Here is a 25,585-nt window from a genome sequence, read left to right as displayed (position 1 = left end):
AGAAGGGAGAGAGGGTGGGAGAAAGGAGAGAAGGGGCGGGAGAAAGGAGAAAAGGGGCAGGAGAAAGGAGAAAAGGGTAAAAAAGGAGACAAGATGTATATTAAAATTTTTACAATTTAGCAGGAAAACAATTATTTAATAAATGAATTAATCAAAAGATTCAAGAAAGTGCTAATAAAAAGTAGAATAACAAAACAAAAAACGACTCTGAAGAAATCTAAAAACGGAGTCCTAAATCTAACTGCACAATCATACAAATGGATAACAACTATTATTTCCCAAATTGGTACAGGCGTTTTCTTACGTAGAAAATGGTGGATTGAACCTGGTTTTATGGCTAGCCTAACCTCTCACTTGAATGACAGTCGCAACAAATCCCCCAAAATGGCATAGTAACAAAAAAAAATTATTCCGAGCCTCGTCACTAATTCATAACTGTCTCTTATTTATGGAGAAAGACTAACTTTAAAAATTCTTTAGGATTTTATTGTAAGACTGTGCATTTATATAGAGACAAATGTTACCATCCTTGGTTTTTTTTTAGATAAATTGCTTCAAATTTGACCGATATGCATAGAATTTGGCAGAAAAAGGATGACATTACTTGTTTAACGTGGGTTTTTTTTTCTGACAGGTATTGAAAAATATGTAACGGGATCTGAATGGTGTTTGTTATTTTGTTTTCATTTCCCCTGTCTGGGTTCGTAAATTTCCTATTAATTCTACTTATTTAGTTTTATTTCCAACTAACAGGGTGCACATTCAGCTTCAAAAAATTTATTGAGTGAAAAGTGATAATCAAATACTGTTTGAATTGATTGGTTTGAGCCGCGTTGAAAATGTCCGGTGGTAAATATTTCAGGCATGTTCAGGACGATACAATACAATTTGAAATTGTTGTGTCTAAAAGACACATTTCTAATGCAGCTATCAAAAAAGGATACTAATCAAAACAGTCCGTCAGTTGTAAATGTGATAGATAATTAATACATTTTTTTATATAGTATATTATCTGTGTGATGTAAACGTTTGGGTAGTGTGCATATATATAGTTGCAGACAAACCTTTAAACTGTCTATCATTCATGAAAAATGAGAACATACATGCATGCATCCTCTATAAGTAAAACACTCGGTGCATTATAAAAGTTCCACTTTGAAATTGTACACTGTAGAAGGAGGAAGTCGGACTATATGCTCTGCGTGCTTTTATATATTTTCAAAATACCAAATTTAGCAACCTGTCATTTAAAAAGAGTCTTGACTGCATATGCACACTTTTGGTATAGATATTTATATTCAAGTTGACATAAAAAATATAGCACTTAGAAATAAGTTGTATAAACCCTTAGCTACATCCTATATACCGATTAGGTGAGGAACGGTCGGACAAATGGACACGGGTAAAACAGTATGGTCGCGGCATTTTGTCTAGGGACCAAAATATATAATAAGCGTATATGGTTGTTTTCTATTTTACAAAGCATTTGGTGACAACATTTATTTTGAATAAGCAGCTCATAGTGGAATATAGTTGGTAAATCTCAACTCAACTGTACATTATGTCCAACTCAACAACAAAACACCCATCCCTGTACACCGAAGTGTAAATATTAACATGAACCAGAATGATATTAAAATGTAAGTGTTTTCAGTTTGTTTCTGCATTTGAAGAAGTATAGGTAAACAAACATATCTCTTGAATTATGTTTTGGCGTTCGGAGCGCTTTTCTTGGTTTACCTTCATCAAAATTCCGATTATTCATTTATTGTTGGCCACTGGGTTTTATCTAATGAATCGTGTAAATTTATATTTAAAAAAATAATTTTGGAAATACGGAATTGAAAGAAAAAATATGTAACGGGGTCTGAATGATCTAATTTTATTTCGTCCAAACGAGTGCGCATTTGTTAACAATTTCCTCATTCCAATGTTGCTGTCCTGTGTAAACTGCGCTTTACCAATTACAGTATTGGCAATTTATGTTTTACAAGCTTCCGGATCCATATTTTCTGTACAGTCCAGAAATATTCCAAAACTGGTTACACTTGGAACATATTTTTAGGGAAAGTTGTGCGCCAAAATAACTAAGTTCATGGACAATTTCATTATTCTTGTTTGTTAATTCCATTCCAAAAATCATTTTCTGCCTGATTTTGAACGACTGCATGTACTATGTATTTTCGATAAATTATATTCCGTATTATATTTCAAAAGAATTTTGTTTTTCTATTTTGCAAGCACCGTTTTTCGGCAACCATCTTAAAACGAATTGGTTTCTTACAAAATTGCACTAATATTAGTTAGTGTCACAGAAATTACCCGTCTTTCACATATTATCCTGCGTGTCTATAGTTCAGATTTATACTTTGAAAAAAAATCATCGGGAAACGGCGTGCATCAGAGTCAAGTTTGGGTCACACATTCACGATTTTTACTGCCGTTCTTGACAGGAGAAGGTTCAGTAAGACCCCTTTTTGGCCCCAAAATATAGCAAATTTACAAAATTGTTAAAATGTATACTTTTTTCAAACGGGATAGCACATCCTCATTTTTACGGAAATGTTGTTAACCGTGCCCGGAAATTTAGAAATGATCCATGTAAACTTGTCGCTCCTTTAAATAAACTTATTCTAAAAGGTTACCTATTCAACACTGTAATATTATTTTTATTGGTATAAATATTGATTTTGTTATCAGTAAATTAAAAGCTAACTAAATATCACTAGTATGTTATATACATATGCATATTCATAGATTTACAATCTGTCGGGTACTAGCATCATTAAGTCATGCTAAATTACTGAAATCTTCACAATTTTAGCATTTTAGTTATATTTTAGACGGTTTCCGTCTTAAATGAAAGTGACCGCATTCGTGTTATTTTTTTTTTTTTGAAATGTAAGTTGTATTTGATGATAATACATAACATATAAAGGATGAGGATGAACACGGATGCGGCCACTTTCATTCTTGACAAAAACCATCTGAAAAGTGACATTTTTTTTTTACATATTTGATAGATTTTTCATATTTAAGCTAGAAGCGGGGCGTTTTTAATAGACACTTTAGTGTTTAAAAAGTGTCTAAAATCTTTCGTCAGATGAACTTGAAATTTAAGGCCAAAATCGTCTCTTACCAGATCTACTCCTTTGTCAAAAATCGAAAATATGGGAGGTTGCTTTGGAATGTCCCTCCCAGATGGGAATTTGTATGCATCTGATCACGTTTCAGGCATATTGCACCCTATCTGTGTATCAATGTATCTCTATAAAGCTTATCTCTTCCTGGACAACTGGATGGATATTGATCAAATATTTACATGAGAAGGTTCTAAATGTAAAAGAGGAGATACTCGTTACTTTAATATATGGCATTACTAATCTTCTAAGTGAAACTCTTCCTGAATGTTTTATGAATTTTAATGAAATGCATGTCAGAAAAGGTAAGGGAGAGGGAAAAGGAAGGGAGAAGGGAAAAGAGGGGCGGGAGCAGGGAGAAACTTACCCCCCCCCCCCCCCCCTTGGCCAGCTCCTTATAGATGGAAATCTTTTTTGCTCAGTTACAAGTGGTATAATTACTTCTTTTTTTTTTTTATATAAATGGGGACATTAAATATGATTCCTCATGTCGTTAACTACTAATGCTTCTTGTTTGTCTTTTCAAAGTGAAAATATTCTTACCGGGTGCACTTGAGTCAATGTCAACATAGGATTCATTGAATAATAATACATTGCTACTATTTTGTTGAGTGTATTTTCTGTAGTTATATTATTTCATTTTATTATTTTTATAACACTTGTTACATATCTTTTATTGTTTGTGTATTGCATATGTTATTGTTTATAATAATATTGTCTGTATGCTATATGCCCTCCTGGGACCCTAATTTGGTAAATATTCTATTCTATTCTATTCTATTCTATTCTATTGTAGGGAGAGTTTGGAACTCTTCCGTGGAAGATAAATTTAGACTTCAACAACTATAAAACCTACAATGGAGTTGATGAAAGGAGAAGGCCCCTTTTTGGCGCAAAAATATAGCATTTTTACCAATTTGTTGAATGTACTGAATGTTTTGCTATTTATTAGAAAGAAGAATACTTTAGTTCTATGAATATGGGCTGTTTTCACAATTTCAGCATTTTTACTAATTTTAAGACAATCTTTGTTTAAAATGGAGATGGCTGCATTTGTGTTCTGTCATACAATCTAAATATATGTTGTATTTGATGATAATACACAACATATTAATTTAAAAGAGGGACGAAAGATACCAGAGGGACAGTCAAACTCATAACCGGAAATAAACTGACAACTCCATGGCTAAAAATGAAAAAAGGTTGAGTCTGATCACGAACGCAACTTTTCCACTTACAATTTATAGAAAAAAAACATATAAAAGTGATGTTAAATGGCATTTTAGATATATTTTTTTTCATATATAAGCTGTAATTTGAGTGTCTTTAATGACAAAATCAGTTCAAATATTTCTCATACACAAATTGAATCGACTGAAGTAGGCACCTAAGTGTTAAAAAAAGGCCATAAATCTTTGATCAGATGTATTTCAAATTTGAGGCCCTTTGAAGACCTTCTCCTTTAGACAGAAGCTTGTTTATGACCAAAACACAGTATCAAGAGCAAAACTGTAAAGATTTATTTTTGTTCCATTTTTAAAGATAAATGGACATCAATAACTTTGTCAAAACTTCATAGAATTTTTAGATAAGATTTCATTGCAACAAATGGATGCTCAATAAAAAAAAAATTGGCTACACATTATTAATAGTTATTTAAACTTTGACGGATACATGTTTTAAACGGTTACATGTGTCTCAAATTATGTACCTTTAGTTGTTTACTTGTTTCATAACTGGTACACCAGTTAACACCTAAGTACCGGTTATTTTCATGAAATAATGTGGCATTAACACATATGAAACATAATGAACCCAGTCACCTGCGTAGTTATTGAGAACCTTCCAAGTCAGTTATATTAAAGTTCATGATTTTCGTTTGGAATAACATCCAATTCTAAATGCCTTTACAACATGCATGTTTATCTAATTTTAAAGTACTAAAAACATTACCTATAAGGTGGCAAAGCAAGAACTTAGATAGATAAAATGCTCTTTTTTTTACTCTTATTCATGATCGTAAAGTCTACTGATATACAGACAAATCCGGGCCCTATAGTAATGACACCACCAGATATTTGTGTAGCACTTGTGATTTGTCAGTAAACTGGGACCACACGGACATTGTATATAAGACGTGTGATCAGTGGTATCATATAAATTTCCTTTTTTGGGGGGAGAGGGGGGGAGGGTTTGCCATATGACGTGGCTCTGTACTTATACATCCCGTCATTGTATTATTGTTCTTTGATACATTTTGTATTCTCGTCTTCCTTTTTTTTTTTGCTGGTGAGCTTTGTCTGTATGCCTTTTTGTGCTTCTTTATTACGTGTGACGTGGCACTGTACTTATATATACATCTTGTTATTGTTCCATGGTAAATGTTTGTATACATATTTGTTTGTTGTTTTATTGATTAAGATAATAACACAATGTTGACTGCGGTACCCTTATTTTGACATTTTACCTATTATGTCTTTGTTTTGATCACATATCGTTGTCAATATAATGAAATTTTATGCAACTGTCGTAAAAGTGAGAGGTTTAGCTATAGCTATACAACCTGGTTTAATCCACCATTTTCTACGCAAGAAAATGCCTGAACCAAGTCAGGAAATCCGAATGTGACAGTTGTTGTTAATTCGTTTGATGTGTTTGAGCTTTTGATTTTGCCATTTGATTTGGGACTTTCCGTTTTGAATTTTTCTCGGAGCCTATTAGTGTTTTGGTAATTTTACTTTTTGCGGAGGTATTAACTCAAAAAGTTCTGAAGAACTAAATGACAGCATGATAAGCTGGCACAACATAAACTAGCACACCAACACTACAGCAAGGTACTTTTTGATCAACATAGTATTGACTCAATAGATCAATTTGGAAGTTATATATGGATGATATCAAAATCGTAAGACAATCACACATGGATCTCAATGGAAATGAAAAGGCTCATTAGAAGAAAGAATTAACCTTTATAAAAAAATCCGGGAATCCAACATTTACTACATATACAAAGAGGCTAATCACCAGGTACACACATTTATATGGATATCATGATTTATTACGAATACATTAAAAGTATTATATATCGTCACAAGATGAAACAAATTTAGATTCAGCACTATGAAAAAACTTTGGACTTACATTAAAGGGGAATTAGCAACGAGATATTAAAGCCATGTTCATATGAACTTCAATTGAATCCCTAAGATAGAGATGGGTTACGCATGAGTTAGACGTGTCCAGCTATTAAAAAAGAATGTCAACACTGAAAGTGAAACCGCTGAAGGGTAACATATGTTTTAAACCTACAAAATGAAATAAAATGACCTAGAAAAATCTAATTGCACGATTTTGCCATCTATTCATATCTATGTTTATGTTAATATCTGCATGGTTATATGACCATCGACAGTCTGCAGAGTTTACATCGATGGCTAATTCGATGGCGTCTGGACTAAAATACATGCACAATGTTGATACATATTATCGAGTCGTTTTATTTTAGACTTTTTTATAATTTGGATATGCGTTTTAGTATATGATAAAAACAAATATAGGAATTTTAATCAAATCGGTAAACATGAATTTGACAGCTTATGTCAATTTAAACATAAAAAAAACCTGATTATGACGGTACACTGTATCACTGAAATTAAACAAGATTGCAAACTCCTGACTGATCCACTACAAACACCTTGTTAACTTAACACACAATTTCAGTCTGTATTCACGCATAAAACACCAGCAGCCAATATCTTCCATATAGAATTTGTCAAACAGTGCATCGTGCCACATATTACTCTTTTTCAACCAATATCAACATTATTTATAATAGCGGATGGTACACACAATCTTTCACAAAATTTAAATCGAAACACAGATCAGATCTAAATAGTTATAAAGCCAAACAAGTAAAAATGTTGAAGAGCATCGAGAACCCAAAATTCCCAAAACGTTGTGCCAAATACGGCTAAGGTAATCTATTCCTAGGATAGGTAAATCCTTATTTTTCATTGAAATATTCAAAGTTTTGTAACAGGAAATTTATAAAATAATTGGTATGAGCATATACAATGAATAATGTACAATGAAATGAAATAAAATACACATAAAATAATATCATAGTTAAAAATTAATACCCTTAAATACAAGCCACCTTTCATGAAAGACATTACAGCATTATATATGTAGATAAAATCTCAAAATTTAGAGACCACATCAGTTAAAATGCATACGCAAATCACAATCAGCTTACTTTTCCAAAATCGAAGACATGTCATTATACATTTCACTCAACATCTTTACAAAAATTTGGATCAACCTGCTAAAAATATTCACCTAGCAGTATGGTTTTTTTTCGTAGGACGGTTACTCTGTGAAGCAAAAGTCGGGAACATTAGTACTTAGGTACTCATTTATATCGACAAAGTACTTGTTTCGTATAGGGGAATATTTAAAAAAACATTCAAGTATGAAAAAAGGAAAACCACAAAAATACTGAACTCCGAGGAAAACTTGAAACGGAAAGTCCCTAATCAAAAGGCAAAATCAAAAGCTCAAACACATCAAACGAATGGACAACAACTGTCATATTCCTGACTTGGTACAGGCATTTTCTAAAGAGCCACGCCGAATTCAAGTAAGAAACACAAAAAGTCACAGAGACAAAGCAAAATCGAAAGACAATAAATTGTTCTACGGACTCCTCAGATTTTCATGAAAACATTTGACAGCTGGGTGTCTAGCTCATATTCATTCTATACAAAATTGATTCATGGTAAACAATTTGTTTGTGCTAACAATTTTAACCGTGTAGACTTAAAATCGAGCAAGTCAGACAAATAAGGCTGTCTCCAAGGTGCAAGGTTAAATCTGGAGAACGCATTTAGACTGCGTTTATTTTTTATAACTTGAAAATCTCTTTCCCGAACAAACATTCCAAAAAGCTGTTTGAAAAAAATTGAAAATAACACGTTTAATAATTCTATGTGTCCGAAGCGCTTTTCTGGATTTACCTTCATCAGGAACGCTCAAAGCCAAACATTTGAAATCCGAAGATGTATAAGTACCGAAACTGTTGAAGAACTATATGACAAAAATACCATAAATAGATAGCCAAATTTATCTCAAGTCAACTTTGCCTGAGGGAGTTGAAACCTTTGTTTCTTAATAATTTCAAAATTCATATACGGACAATTTTAGAAAAGTTTGTTAAATCATGTCAGTACTGAAAATATTCAGGTTAACATTTGAATTGTAAACAAGATCACAACTAGCCGTACTGAACACATTTTCCATATACTGGGGAAATCCGCATCCTCGATGTAGCGTTAAGTTATCTAGGTCATGAATTCTTGCAAAATAAGATATCATTTGTCTATCAAGGAAATCTATTATTGATGCCAAACCCAAATCTACGGAAAGAGCAGATTTAGGGATATTCATTATAGTATGTCAATGAACGGGTAAAATATCTTATGATACAAAACAATATTCTGATCTGTTAGTTTACCTAACTTGTCCTTTTCCTGATGGTGACATTTAATAGGTGTAGATTCAAAAGTTGGACAATGTATGCATAACAAGAGACAATCTTTTTTATGAATTATTCAGTTTCGAACATCGATAATTTACTGTTGCCTCTAATTTTCTTCGAGTTCACACAATATGCAATATTGAAAGGCTAAATCCACAATTTTCTACATAAGAAAATGTCTGTATCAAGTCAGGAAAATGACAGTTGTTATCCATTCCTTTGATGTGTTTAAGCTGTTGATATTGCAATTTAATTAGTGACTTACCTTTTTGAAATTTCCTCGGAGTTCAGTACTTTTGGGATTTTACTTTTTACTAAGATTTCGGCTTGATAAGGAACTTTTCGATTTGAATTTTCCTTGGATTTTGGCATTTTCGATAAAAATGAGAAGAAATTATAAGGCAAAATACGCAAAAAAAACCCAAAAAAACAAAACCCAGATCACGTCGACAAACGATAAGCAATACCACGATAAAAAAATATCTTAAAAAAAATAGTACACACGAAATATTCCACATGTGGTGAAGGTGCTCTTTAGAATAATTATAATAATATAACAATTTAGTATAAACATGTGATGAAGTACTACGACATGTATGCTTACTCTATTTGTGACTATGACAAGTTGTTTGGTATTCATGTGCTTATCTCGAATAGTATCTACATGTAAATGCTTGATAATTTGAACATTCCTTATTTGAGTTATCATTCGTTACATTGACTGAACTGTAAAAGAAGACTGTTTTTGTCATTCCTTAAAAACAATCATTGTTAACAAACAGAAACAACTACAAAATATTGATTTATTGCAAACAAACAGGAAAATAAAAATATTACCTTAAATTTTAATTGAGAAAATCAGCTTACGTGCACATAATGCATGTTATAATTACTGTTTGTTTAGACAACACTTGATTTTAATAAGACACTATTCTTTGAATGCCTAAACTCTTAACATGTATTTTGCCGGCAGATCAAATTGTATAGGTATTCAAGAAATACGCCGTACATTGGTAAACTTTTCCATAAAATTGCAGGAATTGCAACAAATTGTTTTCCATTATATTCGTGTTTAGTTGAATAACTTTCAAATATTTTTTAAGACGGGTATACTTTTCAATAATTTCAGAATTCTGTACACACAAAATATTCAGATATGATAATCAGGAGAGTAATCGTGTAAGAATTTATATACTAGACTTAGTTTATGATTTGAGATTCTGTCAAGGAAAATTAACCAATTTAATCTGTGATAATCTGTGAAACGTACTCTCGGTAGTATAAAGAAAGGATCTTATGTACTACACTGGCGGCTCCACCCAGGATAAGAAAAAAATAGCTGCTGCATGTGTCAATAAATAAGATAGCTTCACGCATAGTGTAGCAGAATCTTCAATAAAAACACCAGACTTATTTGAATTTTTAGTAGCATAACTAATTTTGGTTGAACGTATAAAGGGTCTGATAACGACGATATGCCAAATCCGAATGCGACAATCGTACACAGTATATAGTTTAAAGTTAATACCATGTTGTATTGTTTCTTAAAATGTCCTGTACCAAGTCAGGAATATGGCAGCTGTTATCAAATAGTTCGTTTCTATGTATGTTGCATTGTCGTGTGTTTTTTGTTGCATTTCAGTTTTTTTGTTGTTCCGTTGTTTTCCTCATATAGTTGATATGTTTCCCTCGGTTTAAATTTGTAACCCGGATTTGTTTTCTCTCGATGGATGTATGACAAGTGAACAGCAGTATATCACTGTTGCCTTTATTATACATACTCTTCGCGTATTTCACGTGCTTATACATAATTCACTTTCAAATTTTCAGCATAAAAATTCCTTATAAAGGTAAATTTATAAAATTCGTTGGGACTAACAGAACTTATTGTTTTTAAATATTATTTTTTATTCTCCAGTGGTGCATAGAAGTAAGAATTGTTTATTGGTAATTGATAACTTCCTTGTATATAATACTGTTTACCTGTATGTACTAATCAATAGCATACCTGGGGATAAAAATGTCTACCAGGCAAATGCATTTGCTGGGTGTGTGTATCATAACCTTTCTAATTAACATTGTGGAAACGGCTATTTCATCACCTGTATGTCCAAAGAGTCCTTTTATTGGACGACCACGATGTAATGAGACATGCTCGAAACTGGTGAGTTCTTATCTACAAGTTTTTGACCCCGAAAGAAAAATATAGTATTTGTGTTACTTTCATTTTTCAAGATTAAACATGTTAACATACTTTAAACTTTTAAATATTCGACTTTTTTTTCAAATAAATAAGATTTTGAAAATTAGAATTGATAAGTAATAAAGAACTTCAAAATTTTATTTTTGCTAAATTTGTTCATATTTGTCAATATTCCATGCGATTTAAATTAACCATGTAGTCTAAAATAAGTAAATATCTACTCCTACGGTAAACTTATTTAGCCCTATACGGTTGACATTGACCTATATATCAATTCTTTCAATCTTTGCCAATTTATACTTTTATTTTTTATTTTTTGGCATACATTGTATTCTGAGTGTGTTGTTTTAAAACATTTCGTGAAATAACTGTCGAAAGGAACGGAAGCGTATAAAGTTTCGTATCAAAGTATGGCAATATTTTTACTTAGAACTTTTTGTAAAAAATAAACACTAGCACATCATAGAAAATCAAGTGAGTAATTTATGTTTCAAATTTTATAACAAAAATCTCTGTATTAAAGGCTGTGGATTTTCTATAAAAATCTTGATTTATTTGCCACAAAGTCCTCTTTTTCTATTAAATGCAATGGAACAGTAAACAATAATGCTTTACATCAAGTTTCCCCTTGGAACATGTACTAAATGGCCTATCTCTATTATTTATTATATCTTTAGTTTTGATACAATTGAGGTTTGAAAAGTTCGTACAAAAATGGCTACAGAAGGGTACATAAACCTTAATTTATAAATATAACAATATCAATGATAATTCATGTCAGCACAAAAAGTGCTGACTACTGGGCTTGTGATACCCTCGGGGAAATAAATTTCCACCAGCAGTGGCATCGACTCAGTGGTTGTAAATAAACTCATCATAGATACCAGGACTTAATTTTATATATACGCCAGACGCCCGTTTCGTCTACAAAACACTCATCAGTGACGCTCGGATCCAAAAACGTTTAAAAAAACCAAATAAAGTACGAAGTTGAAGAGCATTGAGATCCAAAATTCCTAAAAGTGAAAGATATTGACATACCGCTGTAATTGGAGGCTTGTAATGGATCCCTTTTAGGGATGTAAAATACATCAATGTAGTGCAATTTCACTGATATTTTTTTTCTACTAAAATGAACACTCTATGGTTAATTTTGAAATAAGATATCACATATTGTATATCTGATAGCTAGTAAATATATGATAAAGCAATGTATATATATCCCATTGAATATATTATTGGTTAGAATTTCGCAAATATCAGTATATGAATGGGGAGGGGAGTGTAAACCTCAGCCGGATGTCTGTACACAAATTAGTGTGTTGATACCCCCACTCACTACTACGAAAAAAAGCTTTCGACATTTTGAAGACCTTGGTCGTGATCATTGATGCGCAAAAGCCTTAGGTTTAGTTGAAATGGACGCGTTTTGAAATTCAATACGAATATCGTCTACAAATACTACATCATGTGTTGATGGTATATTTTTAGACTTTGTGATATTGGTTATATATGTCAATATATATAGATGTAGGTTAAAGTGCCATACAAAGGATTGGAACTATCGGAATTACATTAATAAAGATCATAAGTTAGTTTCATGTTCATTACCGTTTAAAACATATAATTACTAATTATGATAAATTTTAAGCCTCAATTTCTGGTAGTACAGTGCCTGCTGTTCTTAGCTAAGTTTATGCTTATGTGATCAGAGTTGTAAAAACTCACTGTACACAAAGAGATCTACTTCCACACGTGATTCAATAACCCTACATACTGAAATATAGTTGATTGGTAGTCTGTTAAAATTTCACATGTTTGACTATTCTTTTAAAAAAATAGAAGCGTTAGAGCTTTCCTGATAAAGGTACTTTCAGGAAAAAAATGACTTTGTGAATATTATTTTCTTGTAATATGTTTGGAAATAAAACGATATCAACATACACATGTTTCAATTATTTGCCGGGATCCTCGCTCACTACTAGGCAGCATATATTGGATCAGGATTATTTTAGCCATTCAATTATCGCGTTGTTTATTTATTAACTAGTCAGTTTATTGGATTTTACTGAAAATCATAAAGTTTTGCTGTTTTTAACTTCGAAAATATTTTCATTCTGAAATTGTAAAAAATTGTTAAAAAAATATTCTTGTTTTGTTTGTAGTCCACCTTCGCTGAAAGAAGACAATTCCTCTGTAAAGTTGGATACAAAGCCGGTTTGTGTTTTTGATAAGAATTTTGAAACTAGTTTGTTTCATAATAATTTTGCAAACTAATATAATTTCAGAATCATTAAACAAAATCTATGTTTAATCAAATAACCATTTTGAATTTGTTAGTTAATAGAGGATAGTATCGTTTCTAAGCAACGGTAACACATACTATTCATGCATATAATTATTTCTTAATGCAACACGAATGAAATATTAGAAAAATGAATAACGAAAACTTTTTAAAAATATGCATAGTGAATTCTTTCGAATTCACACAATACAGGCGTGTAAATTGTTGTTTCCAAACTCGCATTGTCCAGCTTTACAATAAAACTATTTGGTAATTTCCTTACAAAAGCATATATTTATTTGCAAGGATTATGCTCTATTTGAAATGTGCATGAATAGTTCAAGATATTTTCTGATTTTGTACGCTGCCGTCATCTACTATTTCAAGGCTGTAAAATTATAAAACTTTAATTATAACCAACTTGTTTTTTGGTTGTCACAAAGAGTACCAAAAAAATGACGAAGTTTAAATCCTTCCAAATTTAGACTATTTTACATTTGTTTGGTGTGTTTAAACTTTTGATTTTGCATAATAATGGTGTTAATTTTAAAAGAACAAAAGACATAAATAAATAATTGACGGCATTAGATTCATAATCTAAATTATAACAAAAATGAGACAAAAATCTAACGATAAAAGTAATAAAAACCGACTTGACAAATAGACAGGTGTCTTAACAATATGTTAAGATAAATTATTAGAACACATTCAAAAGTAAATGATTAAAAATAATCAAAACGTATTCTAAATTTGTCTTCTGTTGTACACACATATTGTATTCAAAATCATAATGTAACTTAAAATTTTGCCTGTATATATTAATTTAACGTGAATTTCATATTTCCCAAAATGGTGTTTAGCGGGCTAATATGAAAAAATCATCACATTCGTCCGGCTTTATAACATGCCTTTCCGTTACGTGATCGCAAGCCACCACGGCGTTACTAGACAGAGTCTGGTAAATACACCTTATTAGTACGTTTTCAGTGAAAAACAACTAATGAGGGTGCAAAACATTTTTTAGGAAACAGCAAAATATAATTTATGTAAACTGCAACCAAAAAAGTTGTTACAATGAATGCATTTTTCCAAGTTGCAGCATAATGTAGTAAGTTAATTACAAATGATGACTTTTCCAAACAGTTCATTATGTGTTGTATTTTTTTGTATTGTAAATATGCAAATATATTAAACTGTTGTTTTTCTCCTCTGTTTAGACATATGACAAAAAGATTTCATATCGGATGTATTACATTAATCATCCGACGTCCGTAAACTTTTCACTTCAAGAAGTTCTACTTGAGAACCACCAAAAGGATAATTTTTTAAACTGTTATATTTTCCATTGTTGCAGCATATGATGATAAATAATAACATGCCATTTTTTCATTTCAGATCTATTATCAGCCCTTGGTCAATATCAGCCTTCGCCTCTTTGCCAGATATTGAACATCAGGCTGATAATACATCTGATGATAAAAATGCCATGTACTAATCTGATAGTATTTCATGTTATGTCGAGTCGTTAGTTTAAATTAACATATAAGTTACAGCAAATTGTTGATTTACCTAAGATGCAATATTATTATTAAATTTCCTGTAGAATGGCAAGATTTCAGTGACAGATATGGATTAGATGTGGTATCAATTTTTAAAAATTCAGTTGAACAACTGCTTACAGCACCACTATTGGTAGGAATCGCTTTATATCCTTTGCCATACACGCAAAACCAGACATTCAGCCCAGCACTGAAAATATCTTTCAGGATTCCATTTATTGGAAGTTTCAACTCACCAGGTACTTATACAAGATTCGGTTTTATATATATGCCTATTAAATTTGCACTATACAATATGTGATGTTTTCTTATGAAACAAATATTGACCTCTGGTCTCTTGATTTTATTATAAGAAAGTGTTTTAATTCACATTATTAGCTCACCGGGCCCTAAGAACCCCATGTTAGCTTATGCTATCACTTGGCGTCCGTTGTCGTTCGTCTGTCGTCGTCGGCGTAAATCATCTCCAAAATCTTCTCCTATGAACCACAAGACCAAATACCTAGCTTCAAAATGAAACTGAATGATCCTTAGGGTTTTTCATTAAATGATCAAGATGAACTGCTAAAATCATATCAAAAAGTAAAACCACAAAAATACAGAACTCCGAGGAAATTCAAAACGGAATGATCCCTAATCAAATGGCAAAATCAAATGACAGAACACATCAAACGAAAAAATGAACGAAAAACAAATATACAACACAGCAGCAAACGACAACCACTGAATTACAGGCCCCTGACTTCATGTCGATTTATCCAACTTATGTTGATGGGTTGGACACTTTTTTTCTTATGTTAAGTCCACATTGCCATAATCTATAGTTCCTGAAATTAAGCGGCAACGATAATATGATCAACTTTTCTTTCAGAAACTAAGGCAGTACTTTTAAAATTTGGAAGTCCTGTATTCCAAAATCCAAAGTACAATAGATTTACAGACCATGCTTACAGTTTCCAGAAAAAAGGAGAAGATAGTATTGATAATGACGGCATGATATATCGACTATTTGATTTCTCATCATATACTCCAAACTTACTCGATTATCAGCATCATGTAAGTGTTCTCTAGATGATGTACGTCATACGGAACATTGCTGTTAATGAAGTCTACCAGTGTGGTATCAATTTTAGTTTGTGAATTTTGTAATTGTTCTCACACCAAAATACCTCTAGATAAAGTTGATAGTTGAACAGTATTTGGTGTTCTGCGTTTAGTATGGAGATTATCATCGGAACACATGATTTTCCCAAACAAATGGTGGTTCTTTCTGGTTTCTGATATACCATAGTATTCTATAGTATTCTTTTGTAAGATACAAATCAAGGTAATCTCCTTATAAAAGAGGAGCGAATGATACTAGAGGGACATTCAAATTCATAGATCCTATTGATTCAGTTATCTCCTGTTCCATAGCTTTGTTTAAACATGTTGGAGAAAATCTAACTTCGAAATTACCGAACTCCAAGGTAAATTTGAGAAAGGAAAGTCAATAATAACCTACAAAACACCGAACTTTACTTTTTTGTCGGGCAAGGACATCATTGACGAAACCCAAGTTGACAAATTTTGTTGTAATCCATTGATTCAACATCTAATTTCAAACTGTTTTATCTTTTAAGTTAGAAATTCAATTCCTAGACTGTTAACAATAACATTATCCTTTCAATTTGATACAAGTCATCCGTGGCTATCCGATGAAATTAGATATACCAGAGGTTATTAAAAAGTTAGCTATTGAAGGATTTTTTTGCAGAATTTTTGAAGACTAGAGATTACTAATACTATGACCTAATTTTTTTTTCGAAACATATTTTATCCGACATAGTCCATAAATTATTATCTAAAATATGAATCGGTTACGGTATATTACATGTACTTTCAGGTTGTTAAAACCTACCCGTGTTTGTATGGTTTAGATGACTGCAGTTACAAAAAAAAGATATACAGTATAACTCTAACTTCCATTGCAATGAATACATCTACATATCAGGAGCACTTCAAATGTGGTCCATCCAATTGCTCGATGACTAGTTTGACTTACACAGTCAGTGTAGTCCCAGGTAATTTTAATCAAGAGAATTTTATACCTGAAATATACCTTAATCATTGTCCGTTGTTATGTTTTTGATACGTGTATCTTTTTTCGACTATTTCCTGGTAGAGTCTGTTTATTGTAATCACCAGAGAGTCTACCTTGTCGTTAATTTGTATGATCACAACCTCTATATATTTACAGAAAAGTAACACATTTGAATATTAGCCCATCATCTACATATCTTTTCTTTAAATATCAGAGAACATTTTACTCTACGTGTTCTCTCTTCAGTGCTTTCATGTTACACGAATGTCAATTGATCGTCTATCAACACTTTTAATTGTTTGAACACAAACATACATTGGATGTCTCGAGCACACATTTTGTAATCATAGTACCGAGTAAAGTGTTATGGCTTAAAGGCCTAGAGTGCCATGTTCTCTATAAAATAAACACATGCTGTATGATTTCCAATGAGACAACTAACAATTATAGATAACCGTCAACGTATCAGCTTCATCAATGATCAATCTCTGTCGTAAATTATGTCCAAGAACCATTGCAACAACTCTTTAAAGGGTCCGTGTGTGGCGATTCCTGTACCAGTAATATGTTTACAGACAAAATCATGCATTTCGTTGGTAAAAGGACGCGAACATTATATTTTTCTGTATACTACGATTGATATATATTCTACGCTTGCATATTAGAAATGCCTGAAAAATAAGCAACACAGAACGATAGTATCGTAGTATTTGGACGCAATAGGCAATAAAATTAGCTTTTCTTAGTTGATTTTGTTTCAAGAAATATTATACTCATGCACTCACAGCGGTTATTTTAAATGAGAAGGGTACATAAAAGGACAACCACTTAACCAGGAAAAATAAATAGTAATAATTTTCCTATAATGCATTTGAAATCGGCTATGGAATATGTTTCAATTTGAGGTTATTCCCCGTTAACTAGAAATAACTTATTTTTCTTTAACCTACAATGTGAAATTTGTTCCATTACCTTTTAGCTAATAAATTAATTGTCTGTCTGAAAAGTCCAATACTAAGGATATGTATAAATTTGTTAATTTATTTTAACTTTTCTATAATGGAATGAGTACGTTGATTCTTTCATATATCAAACAACTCGTCACTGAACAAGAAAAAAATATAAGATTAAATTAAATAACAAAATACCAAACTCCAAGGCAAATTCAAAATGGGGATTCCATAAAAAAAAATCTGACAAAATCAATGCTATATACCAATCAATAGAACTAATATGCCAATATTTTCTGTTTACTTCGAATTTAACAACTATTCTAACCGTCAGTAGAAATTATATGATTAAAAGAAAAACAACACAGACTCTTTTGATATCGTTTTAAAACAATTATTTAGAAATGATATGCGCATATACTCATTGTTGAAGGCACTACAGTGGCCTATACAAAAATATACATTTCTGTGTCATTTGGTCTCTTGTGGAGAGTTGTTTAAATGGCGATCATACCGCATATTCTTATTTTTACATATAACTTATCTTGAATTGAATTGTCATAATATCAATGTTCTTTATATTGAAGAAATACCTTTACTAATTTTTGTTTTTGCAGAGCTTAATGGCAAAACTTTGAATGTTTACAGATTATCAACAAAATGCATGTTTGAAAATACATAATATTGTTTTTCAACTATTTGTACTCGCACATTGCTTGTTTTGTAGTACGATATAACGTTTGGAATACCATTCCTTCCAAAAGATTTAACCCGGATTTTGAATACTGGAATGCAACAATAGCAACAACATTGTTTCCATCAGCTAATGATATATACGTTGTATTTGAACATAGAGAAACTTGTCGAACGTATTTTGTGAGATATACAGGCGGTGATTACCAGGTATAATATGAGTGAACAGTTAACAAATCGTTTTTGTTTGTTTTATTAAGATTGTTTAATCCGTCTTGTCTTGTACCTCCGTAAAAAAATGCTTTTTCAATAACTAGCAACTACAACAAACAACTCAAGACTAAAGTGCCTTTTCCTTTTTGGGGATTATAGCTCTTCATCCTTTTGATAAGCCTATCATTTTCAAAAAGTTTAGCCTCGGGCATCACTGAAAAGACATTTTACAGTTTTGGTTCTTATACATCTTCGGATTTCAAATGTTTGGCTTTGAGCGTTCCTGATGAAGGTAAATCCAGAAAAGCGCTTCGGACGCAATAAATTATTAAACGTGTTGTTTTCAATTTATTTTTTTATTTTCGAAATATGCAACTGGTCCTAAACAAATTGGTACTGTCACTGTTATCGCATTATAGAGTGCATTGATAAAAGCATTATTTGTTTAAGATTTTTCAATGAGTACCTTTCATACTGAAATGATATGAAAAATTATGATTATAACTATTAGTTTTATATTGATAAGCAAGTTGAAATTGTCAGAAATTCGAATAATGCTAAAGCCAAACAATGAAAAATTTAAAAAAAAATTACACAACTAAATTGAGTTTAACCGTTGATTATGCGTGTGTGCGAGGGGTCAATTTATGAACACAATGAAACCGTAAATGGAAGAAAGTGATCCGTAAAACTTAACATGATTTTCTTCACATGTATATTTCAAGGAAAATTCCTTGCATCAGAGTTAATAATTTGGCAATCGAAATTTTAAAGGCCCTTTAAATGTAAGATGGTTGTAATCACCTAGGCAGACACCAAGTAGAATACGAGACACAGTTATTTTCGAACGTTCAACATGAAAAATAATTTGAAAATTAAACACCAAAACCAAAGCAAACGTGTCTATTAATTCGTATTATATACTTTGAATTTTGATAATGATAATTTGTTAATTATATTTATAATCTTTTCAGGAAACTGGATCACGACAGCACACCTTTAAAAGTCTTCCTCCAGGGCAATATTGGATAGAGGTCAGATAGAATTTGATACGTATTTTTATATTTGCTAGGTTGTGAAATGATTTATTAGTAAAACTCCTTGTTTTAGTTCTTGATATATTAAATGTAAACACCGTTCGACATGTGTCGATGTGTCATCTCTGAAATAATCTTGAATTTCAGTTCATACGAAAATTTGTAGTTTATCTCTTCCTAATATCTTTTCAGTCAGATAAAACAAAAAATAAAAAATAATTTATTTACTAAAATCGATGTGAAAATGACAGTGTCAGCCTCTCATAAAAATGATATGCATCTTCTACCATACTTTGAATTCAAATTATATTTGTAGAACATATATTCCGAATCTTTAACAAAGTAAATCTGCTGCTACTAACATTGATACGTCGTGTAATTCTAACTTTTTGGCGATCTGAAAGATACAAAAATAAGGAAATGCAGTATTATTTCCAACAGAAGGAACAAATGAAAAAAACATTTTTACAGAACGAAAGTGTTACAATACCTGAACAAAATTTCCATTTTCTTATGTAAAATCCTTATATTCTAGTAATTAACACTGAGTAAATTTTTCACCATTTGAAGGTTAAGTGTTGCCGTGTTGACAATTTATGCAGTGTGTACAAAACTTTCCACGACATCATAATAAGTGGTAAGTATCATATTTCTAATTGATAATATTTATATAATGTTCATTCTCATGTGCACTAGAATATCGATTAGATTGTCTACAACTTGTTTTTTAAAGGATTAAATATCCTTGGATATAACCTTTTTTTATTCGTTTCCCTCACCTAGTGGTATGTCATATAGACAATTTTAGGACTTTCAAAACACTAATCGAAACTTTGTTGTTTGGATTATAAAGGTATATTTCAAGGTCATAAATTCAAAGACATCCCTCAGCCATCTGGTTTTGTTTTGGAGTGGATGTTAGCAGTGCCTGAGTGCCACGAATATTTCATATGAACTTTTATCATTGATTTAAAACTATTGGTCCATTTTTCTTTTGAGTGTATCTCATTTCACAGATTTTAAGCTTTGACCACTTTTTTGCTCTCCCTTAAGTGGTCTCTTAAAACAGGTTTGACTGTATTTGCATCAATTTGAAATTGAAATGTCGCATTTAGCAAACACGATATTTTTTTTATTTTATAATATTGTTGAAGTGTTAAAAAAATATATAAACATCTTTTTATGTGGAGTCGTCGGGCTTTTATTCATAGTTTGACATGCTAACATTACTTGTCATTAATGGTAGCAACCACTGAAAATTCTGTGTGTCCATAGAAAAATAAACAGGTCGCTTGATATGCAGAACAGAATAGAATAACAAATATTATCTGTGCATCGCCATCAAGTAAAGTGATTCCACGTTCTACTTCTAGCAAAGCTTTGGCTGCATGGTCGAGACATATTGTGGTAGTGCACGAGTCCTGCTGAAAACAAACTGCTGTTCGAACTTTATTCATTAAACTATATCTGGATAAATTTATCTGAAATTTGGAAAACTGATTGATACGGCTGTCTCAAAGATCGAGTTTGCCCTTAATTTCGATTAACAATTTTTTTTGAATAATTGCTCTTGATCTCAGAAAAATTCATGCAAATTGTATTTTCGGACTTTTTTGTAATGCTTAACACTGCAGATTTACAGCTGATATTGGTGCATAAGTGTGTAGAATAATAACTAATAGATCAATTAGTTACGGAAATTTACGCATTCGATTTTTACTTGAGCTGATATTTACAATGACTTCAAGTTTTTAGTTAATCAGTTTGATTAATAAAAAACGTTGAACATACAACTATTTCATAAACAAAATCTTTGGCTCTTTTTAAATAATACCAGTCCTGCGAATATGTTACGAACTTTTATACATATAAAGGGTAAAGATTACCTACAGTTCCGGTAGACTAACTTTCAGCAGAATTTAAGTTAACATATTTTTTCTAGTGATCATCATTTGTTAGACATAAAACACTTACCTATTTCTAGAAATGTACATTTAATGATAAGCTACGGACTCAGACACTCGTATAATGGGAACACAGCATTTTTCCATTAGAAAATTCTCGATCCACAGGATAAATTTGAAATTTCTGCTTACACTAAAAACATATGCTCCCTTCTGTAGGGTTTCTATGCATTGCATAATAATCATTGTGGGGTTTTTTTTCAAGGAAAGTGTTTAATGTTCAATGTCGAATTTCTATAGAAACTTAAAACTGCAATATGATTTGAGAATTATATGGAATTGTGCTGTTAAAATTTTCGTATTGGTCTCTTTCACCTGTGTTATTTTTCAGAGTCTAAGGAAATTATCACTCCTCGATATGAGCATTTAACCAACATATTATTAGCATTGGGATTTTGTATATCTACTGTATTGGTAATTGCCTTAGTATTTTTGAAACGACGACGAAAAAAGAAATTGACAGGTAAGTAAATTCAGTAAACCAAACAACACAAATTATGATATCATTCGTGGTTCATATTTCATTATTATGTATTTAGGTATCTCCTACTTTATTATTTTGCTAAACGAATTCATATTATAGTTCTCAACTGCCTCATACACCATTGAATGGATTTCAAGGAAACTTTGATGGATTCTTCATGACGTAATGCCATTGGCATTCTAATTTTAACGTTCCGATCGGAATGATTTTATTGTTTTTTCCCAACAAACTAATCATATTACCCTTTCAAATTGTGAGTCTGACACCCGACACCCCAATCCGCAACTCCATTTTCGTCGTAAAATGACATCTGAAGTTTCATATATAAAAACATTTACTTTGCCATTTCATACTATGATTTTTAAATCACCTCCTTTTAAACCGGTGAATTATTTTCGGTAATACTTTCACATTATTTTTATAACAAATTTCAATTTTTGGTTAAAGTGATTTCTTAAATTTGCTGAATATAGGAAATGATAGTGCGAGTGGGGCATCCGTGTACTTATGGACACATTCTTGTTCTTCAATATTTATTGATTATATGTATAACCTTTTAATTTTAAAACTTTCAAGCATATAAATATTATTTGAAAACAACCTTCAAATATGTAATCAATACTGAAAAGCTATAAGCCTGCGACCATCTTTAAGAATTATAATACTGAACTATTTTCATATATACGTATTTTGACTTACATTAATTGTATGGAGCTTCGAGATTTATGTGAACTTTTTTTAAACGTTCCTTAATTGCCCTTAACAATTGAACAGACAATGGTTTTAAGTTTTTTAAGGCCCAATATTACAATAATTGATACTTAATACTAGTAGCTAGTAGTTTCTTTTAAAAACAACTGTAATAAGGATCGCAATGATTCTCGTGATAGATTTGTCGGTTATAAAGAGATAAAGTGACAGAAAGTCATCCCTACAATGGCTTGAAGCTTCCATTTTTTACTATTTAATTCATTAGACGGCGTAATGGGGTAATAATTTTGACGAATCAGAATTCTGACCACAAACCTAAGACATAAAAAATCGAAAATAATACGTTATGTAAATTATCTAACCTTAAACCTTGAATGAGAAACTTCTTTAAATTTGAAATATTGTGAACATGTTTTTCACGACAAGGTATAGAACACACCACAAAGTACACCACTACGAGCTAAAACAAACATGTACCAAACATATCCCTTTTAAATAAAACTATGAGTGAAGTCAGTTGCTTCAGAAGGGTAAGCAGATCCTGTTTGACCTGTGGCATCTATCGTGTTGCTAATGGCTATTACAAATGCAGTGTTATTCATCATTGGCGATGTCAAATTTACGGAAAAAAAGATATGAGTGTGATATGATAATTGGAACATATCCGTGGACATTCGTGACACAGATCTAGATATTTCCTCAACGGTCAATCAACTCATTATAATGTCTGTAAATATCATTATCGACTGATTGATTGACGGGTTGTTTTATTGATTAAGAAACGGACACGTAGGCAATTGAAAAAAGAATAGGCATTCAATTTTAATTTATCTCATATTATAATTACAGAAGCAACTATTGTTACAGAACGTCAATCCTATATACCAGAGGAATACATGAATCAGTTGCTTGAAGGAAAAAATAACAAATCAACCAAATTAGTCACTATAGTGTCAAATACGGATCAGGCTAGTTCAATGGTAGCAAATCAACTTGATATTTCATTGACAAGATTTGGACTGGAAACACTATTATTTCATTATAAGTCATATTTGGAGACTGAAGTGTTAGATTATTTCATTGAAGCAATGAGAAACACTTCTCATTTATTACTTTTGTTTCCTGATGAAGACTTGATACAAGAAACTGACTACGATCAAACATTTGTTAAAATCATAAAAGCTTCAGCAAAATTAAACAATCTTGATACTCTTAAATTGTATTTCACGTCTCAAAAATATTTTACGAAGGAAAACATTTATGAAGCTAAAACATCTGCTTTTCTTTCTACAGAATTTCACGAACTTATAAAGTTTTTGAATGTTAAACCAAACCTGTTTAAGGGAAACACACTTCAAAAAATTGAATGCGACTTGAATCATGTTATATGTGAGGCAGAAGATAGATTGAGAAATCCAGTTTCGAGACGATCATCTTTTGTGTCTACATCAAGCATAGTAAGCATAGACAGCAACTGTCCTTTTCACGGAAAATTCAGTTTTATAGACAATTCTGTCAAAAATAATGAAGAGTATTCACACATTAATAGTCCTCTGTTCGATGGTGGATATCATGCAATTGGGAAAGGTCAGATAAAAAATCAAAAACCTTCAGAGTGTATTGGAAATCAGAAAGAACCATGCATGCTAAATAACAGTATGCATCGTGTAAGTTATATGACAGAAAGATTACATTTGTCTGACCAGTGGTCTGGCTTACTTCAAAATGAAGCAGATACCAATGAGCAACATATTCATAAAACTTTGCAAAAAAACAGTGATAGTCAGATGGTTGAATTGAAAAAAACAAAACGTTGTCATATAGATGCCAAGAAAATAATCCGCATAATAGCAAATGATGATCAAATAAGTATTACACTAGCCAACAAAATCATAGAGACACTTATCCTATTTGGTGAAGACATATCTATTTTGAAAAACAAAAGGTCAAAAAAGAAAATTCATGACGAAATTAAGGATGCAACTCACGTTATAATTTTACTTCCTGTTGAGAATACATGTTTTAAGTTTAGACACAATCTTGACTCTGTCAAAAGTACTATTTCGTCCTCCCTCGATGTTTTAAAACAGAGAAATACATTAGTAGTGAACTTTCCATACACAAAGGACGTTAATTGTGTAACTTGGAAATGTTTAAAGAAGTTTGAAGGAAAAATCTGTTTAATGAAAGATTTTTATGAATTCATGCAATTTTTAAATGTAACATGCGATAGTATTAACAAGTGGGAGATAATAAAACTAAACCTCAGCAATGCGGTAGCTGAATCAGAGACCTTATTGAGGAGTTGGAGGATTGAAAATGTCCATATTCGGGAATCGTGCTCAGATATAAGTATTGACTCAATGTGTCCTATTCATGGAGAAAAGCAACAGTTGAATACATTTCCGATTTTTTCGAATTTATGTGACCCTTGTGAAACCCCTGAACAATTCATTAACGATCCGCTACTCAAAATAAACTTTGGTTCCGCAATTATTCTTAACCAACCATGTGAAAGCGAAGAAAACGGCTCGGAGAACATTAAAGTAAATGAAAGAATCGAAGAAATCCATTTACAACATCAAAATATTAACGACCCCCTTTTGTATTTTAATTTCGGTTGAACAATTCATTTTAATATTGCAAATTGAAGTCCTTAGTTGCCTCTATCTAGAATACTGTACTCCATGATTTGCCATAGCACGTTAATTAAAAAAACATCATCTAT

At 31.5% G+C, this 25,585-nt stretch overlaps 1 protein-coding gene across 2 annotated transcripts; it reads left to right on the top strand.

Annotated features, from left to right (window-relative positions):
- The first annotated feature begins 10,615 nt into the window (after nt 1-10,615).
- Nucleotides 10,616-25,585, top strand: LOC139482521 (uncharacterized). 2 transcript variants are annotated; one of them, XM_071266436.1, is made up of 10 exons: nt 10,681-10,840; nt 13,045-13,096; nt 14,767-14,961; nt 15,594-15,778; nt 16,608-16,785; nt 18,483-18,658; nt 19,636-19,695; nt 20,269-20,335; nt 21,994-22,125; nt 23,707-25,585. In XM_071266436.1, exons 1-10 carry the CDS (start codon nt 10,697-10,699, stop codon nt 25,479-25,481), a joined length of 2,964 nt encoding a protein of 987 aa, XP_071122537.1. In that variant the 5' UTR covers nt 10,681-10,696; the 3' UTR covers nt 25,482-25,585. The 2 variants fall into 2 exon arrangements, with proteins under 2 accessions (XP_071122545.1, XP_071122537.1); XM_071266444.1 differs by lacking the exon at nt 13,045-13,096 and having other exon boundaries at nt 10,616-10,884.

Source organism: Mytilus edulis, chromosome 1 (assembly GCF_963676685.1).
Source record: "Mytilus edulis chromosome 1, xbMytEdul2.2, whole genome shotgun sequence".
Taxonomy (NCBI): Eukaryota; Metazoa; Mollusca; class Bivalvia; order Mytilida; family Mytilidae; genus Mytilus; species Mytilus edulis.
This window is presented reverse-complemented; position numbering and strand designations above follow the sequence as displayed.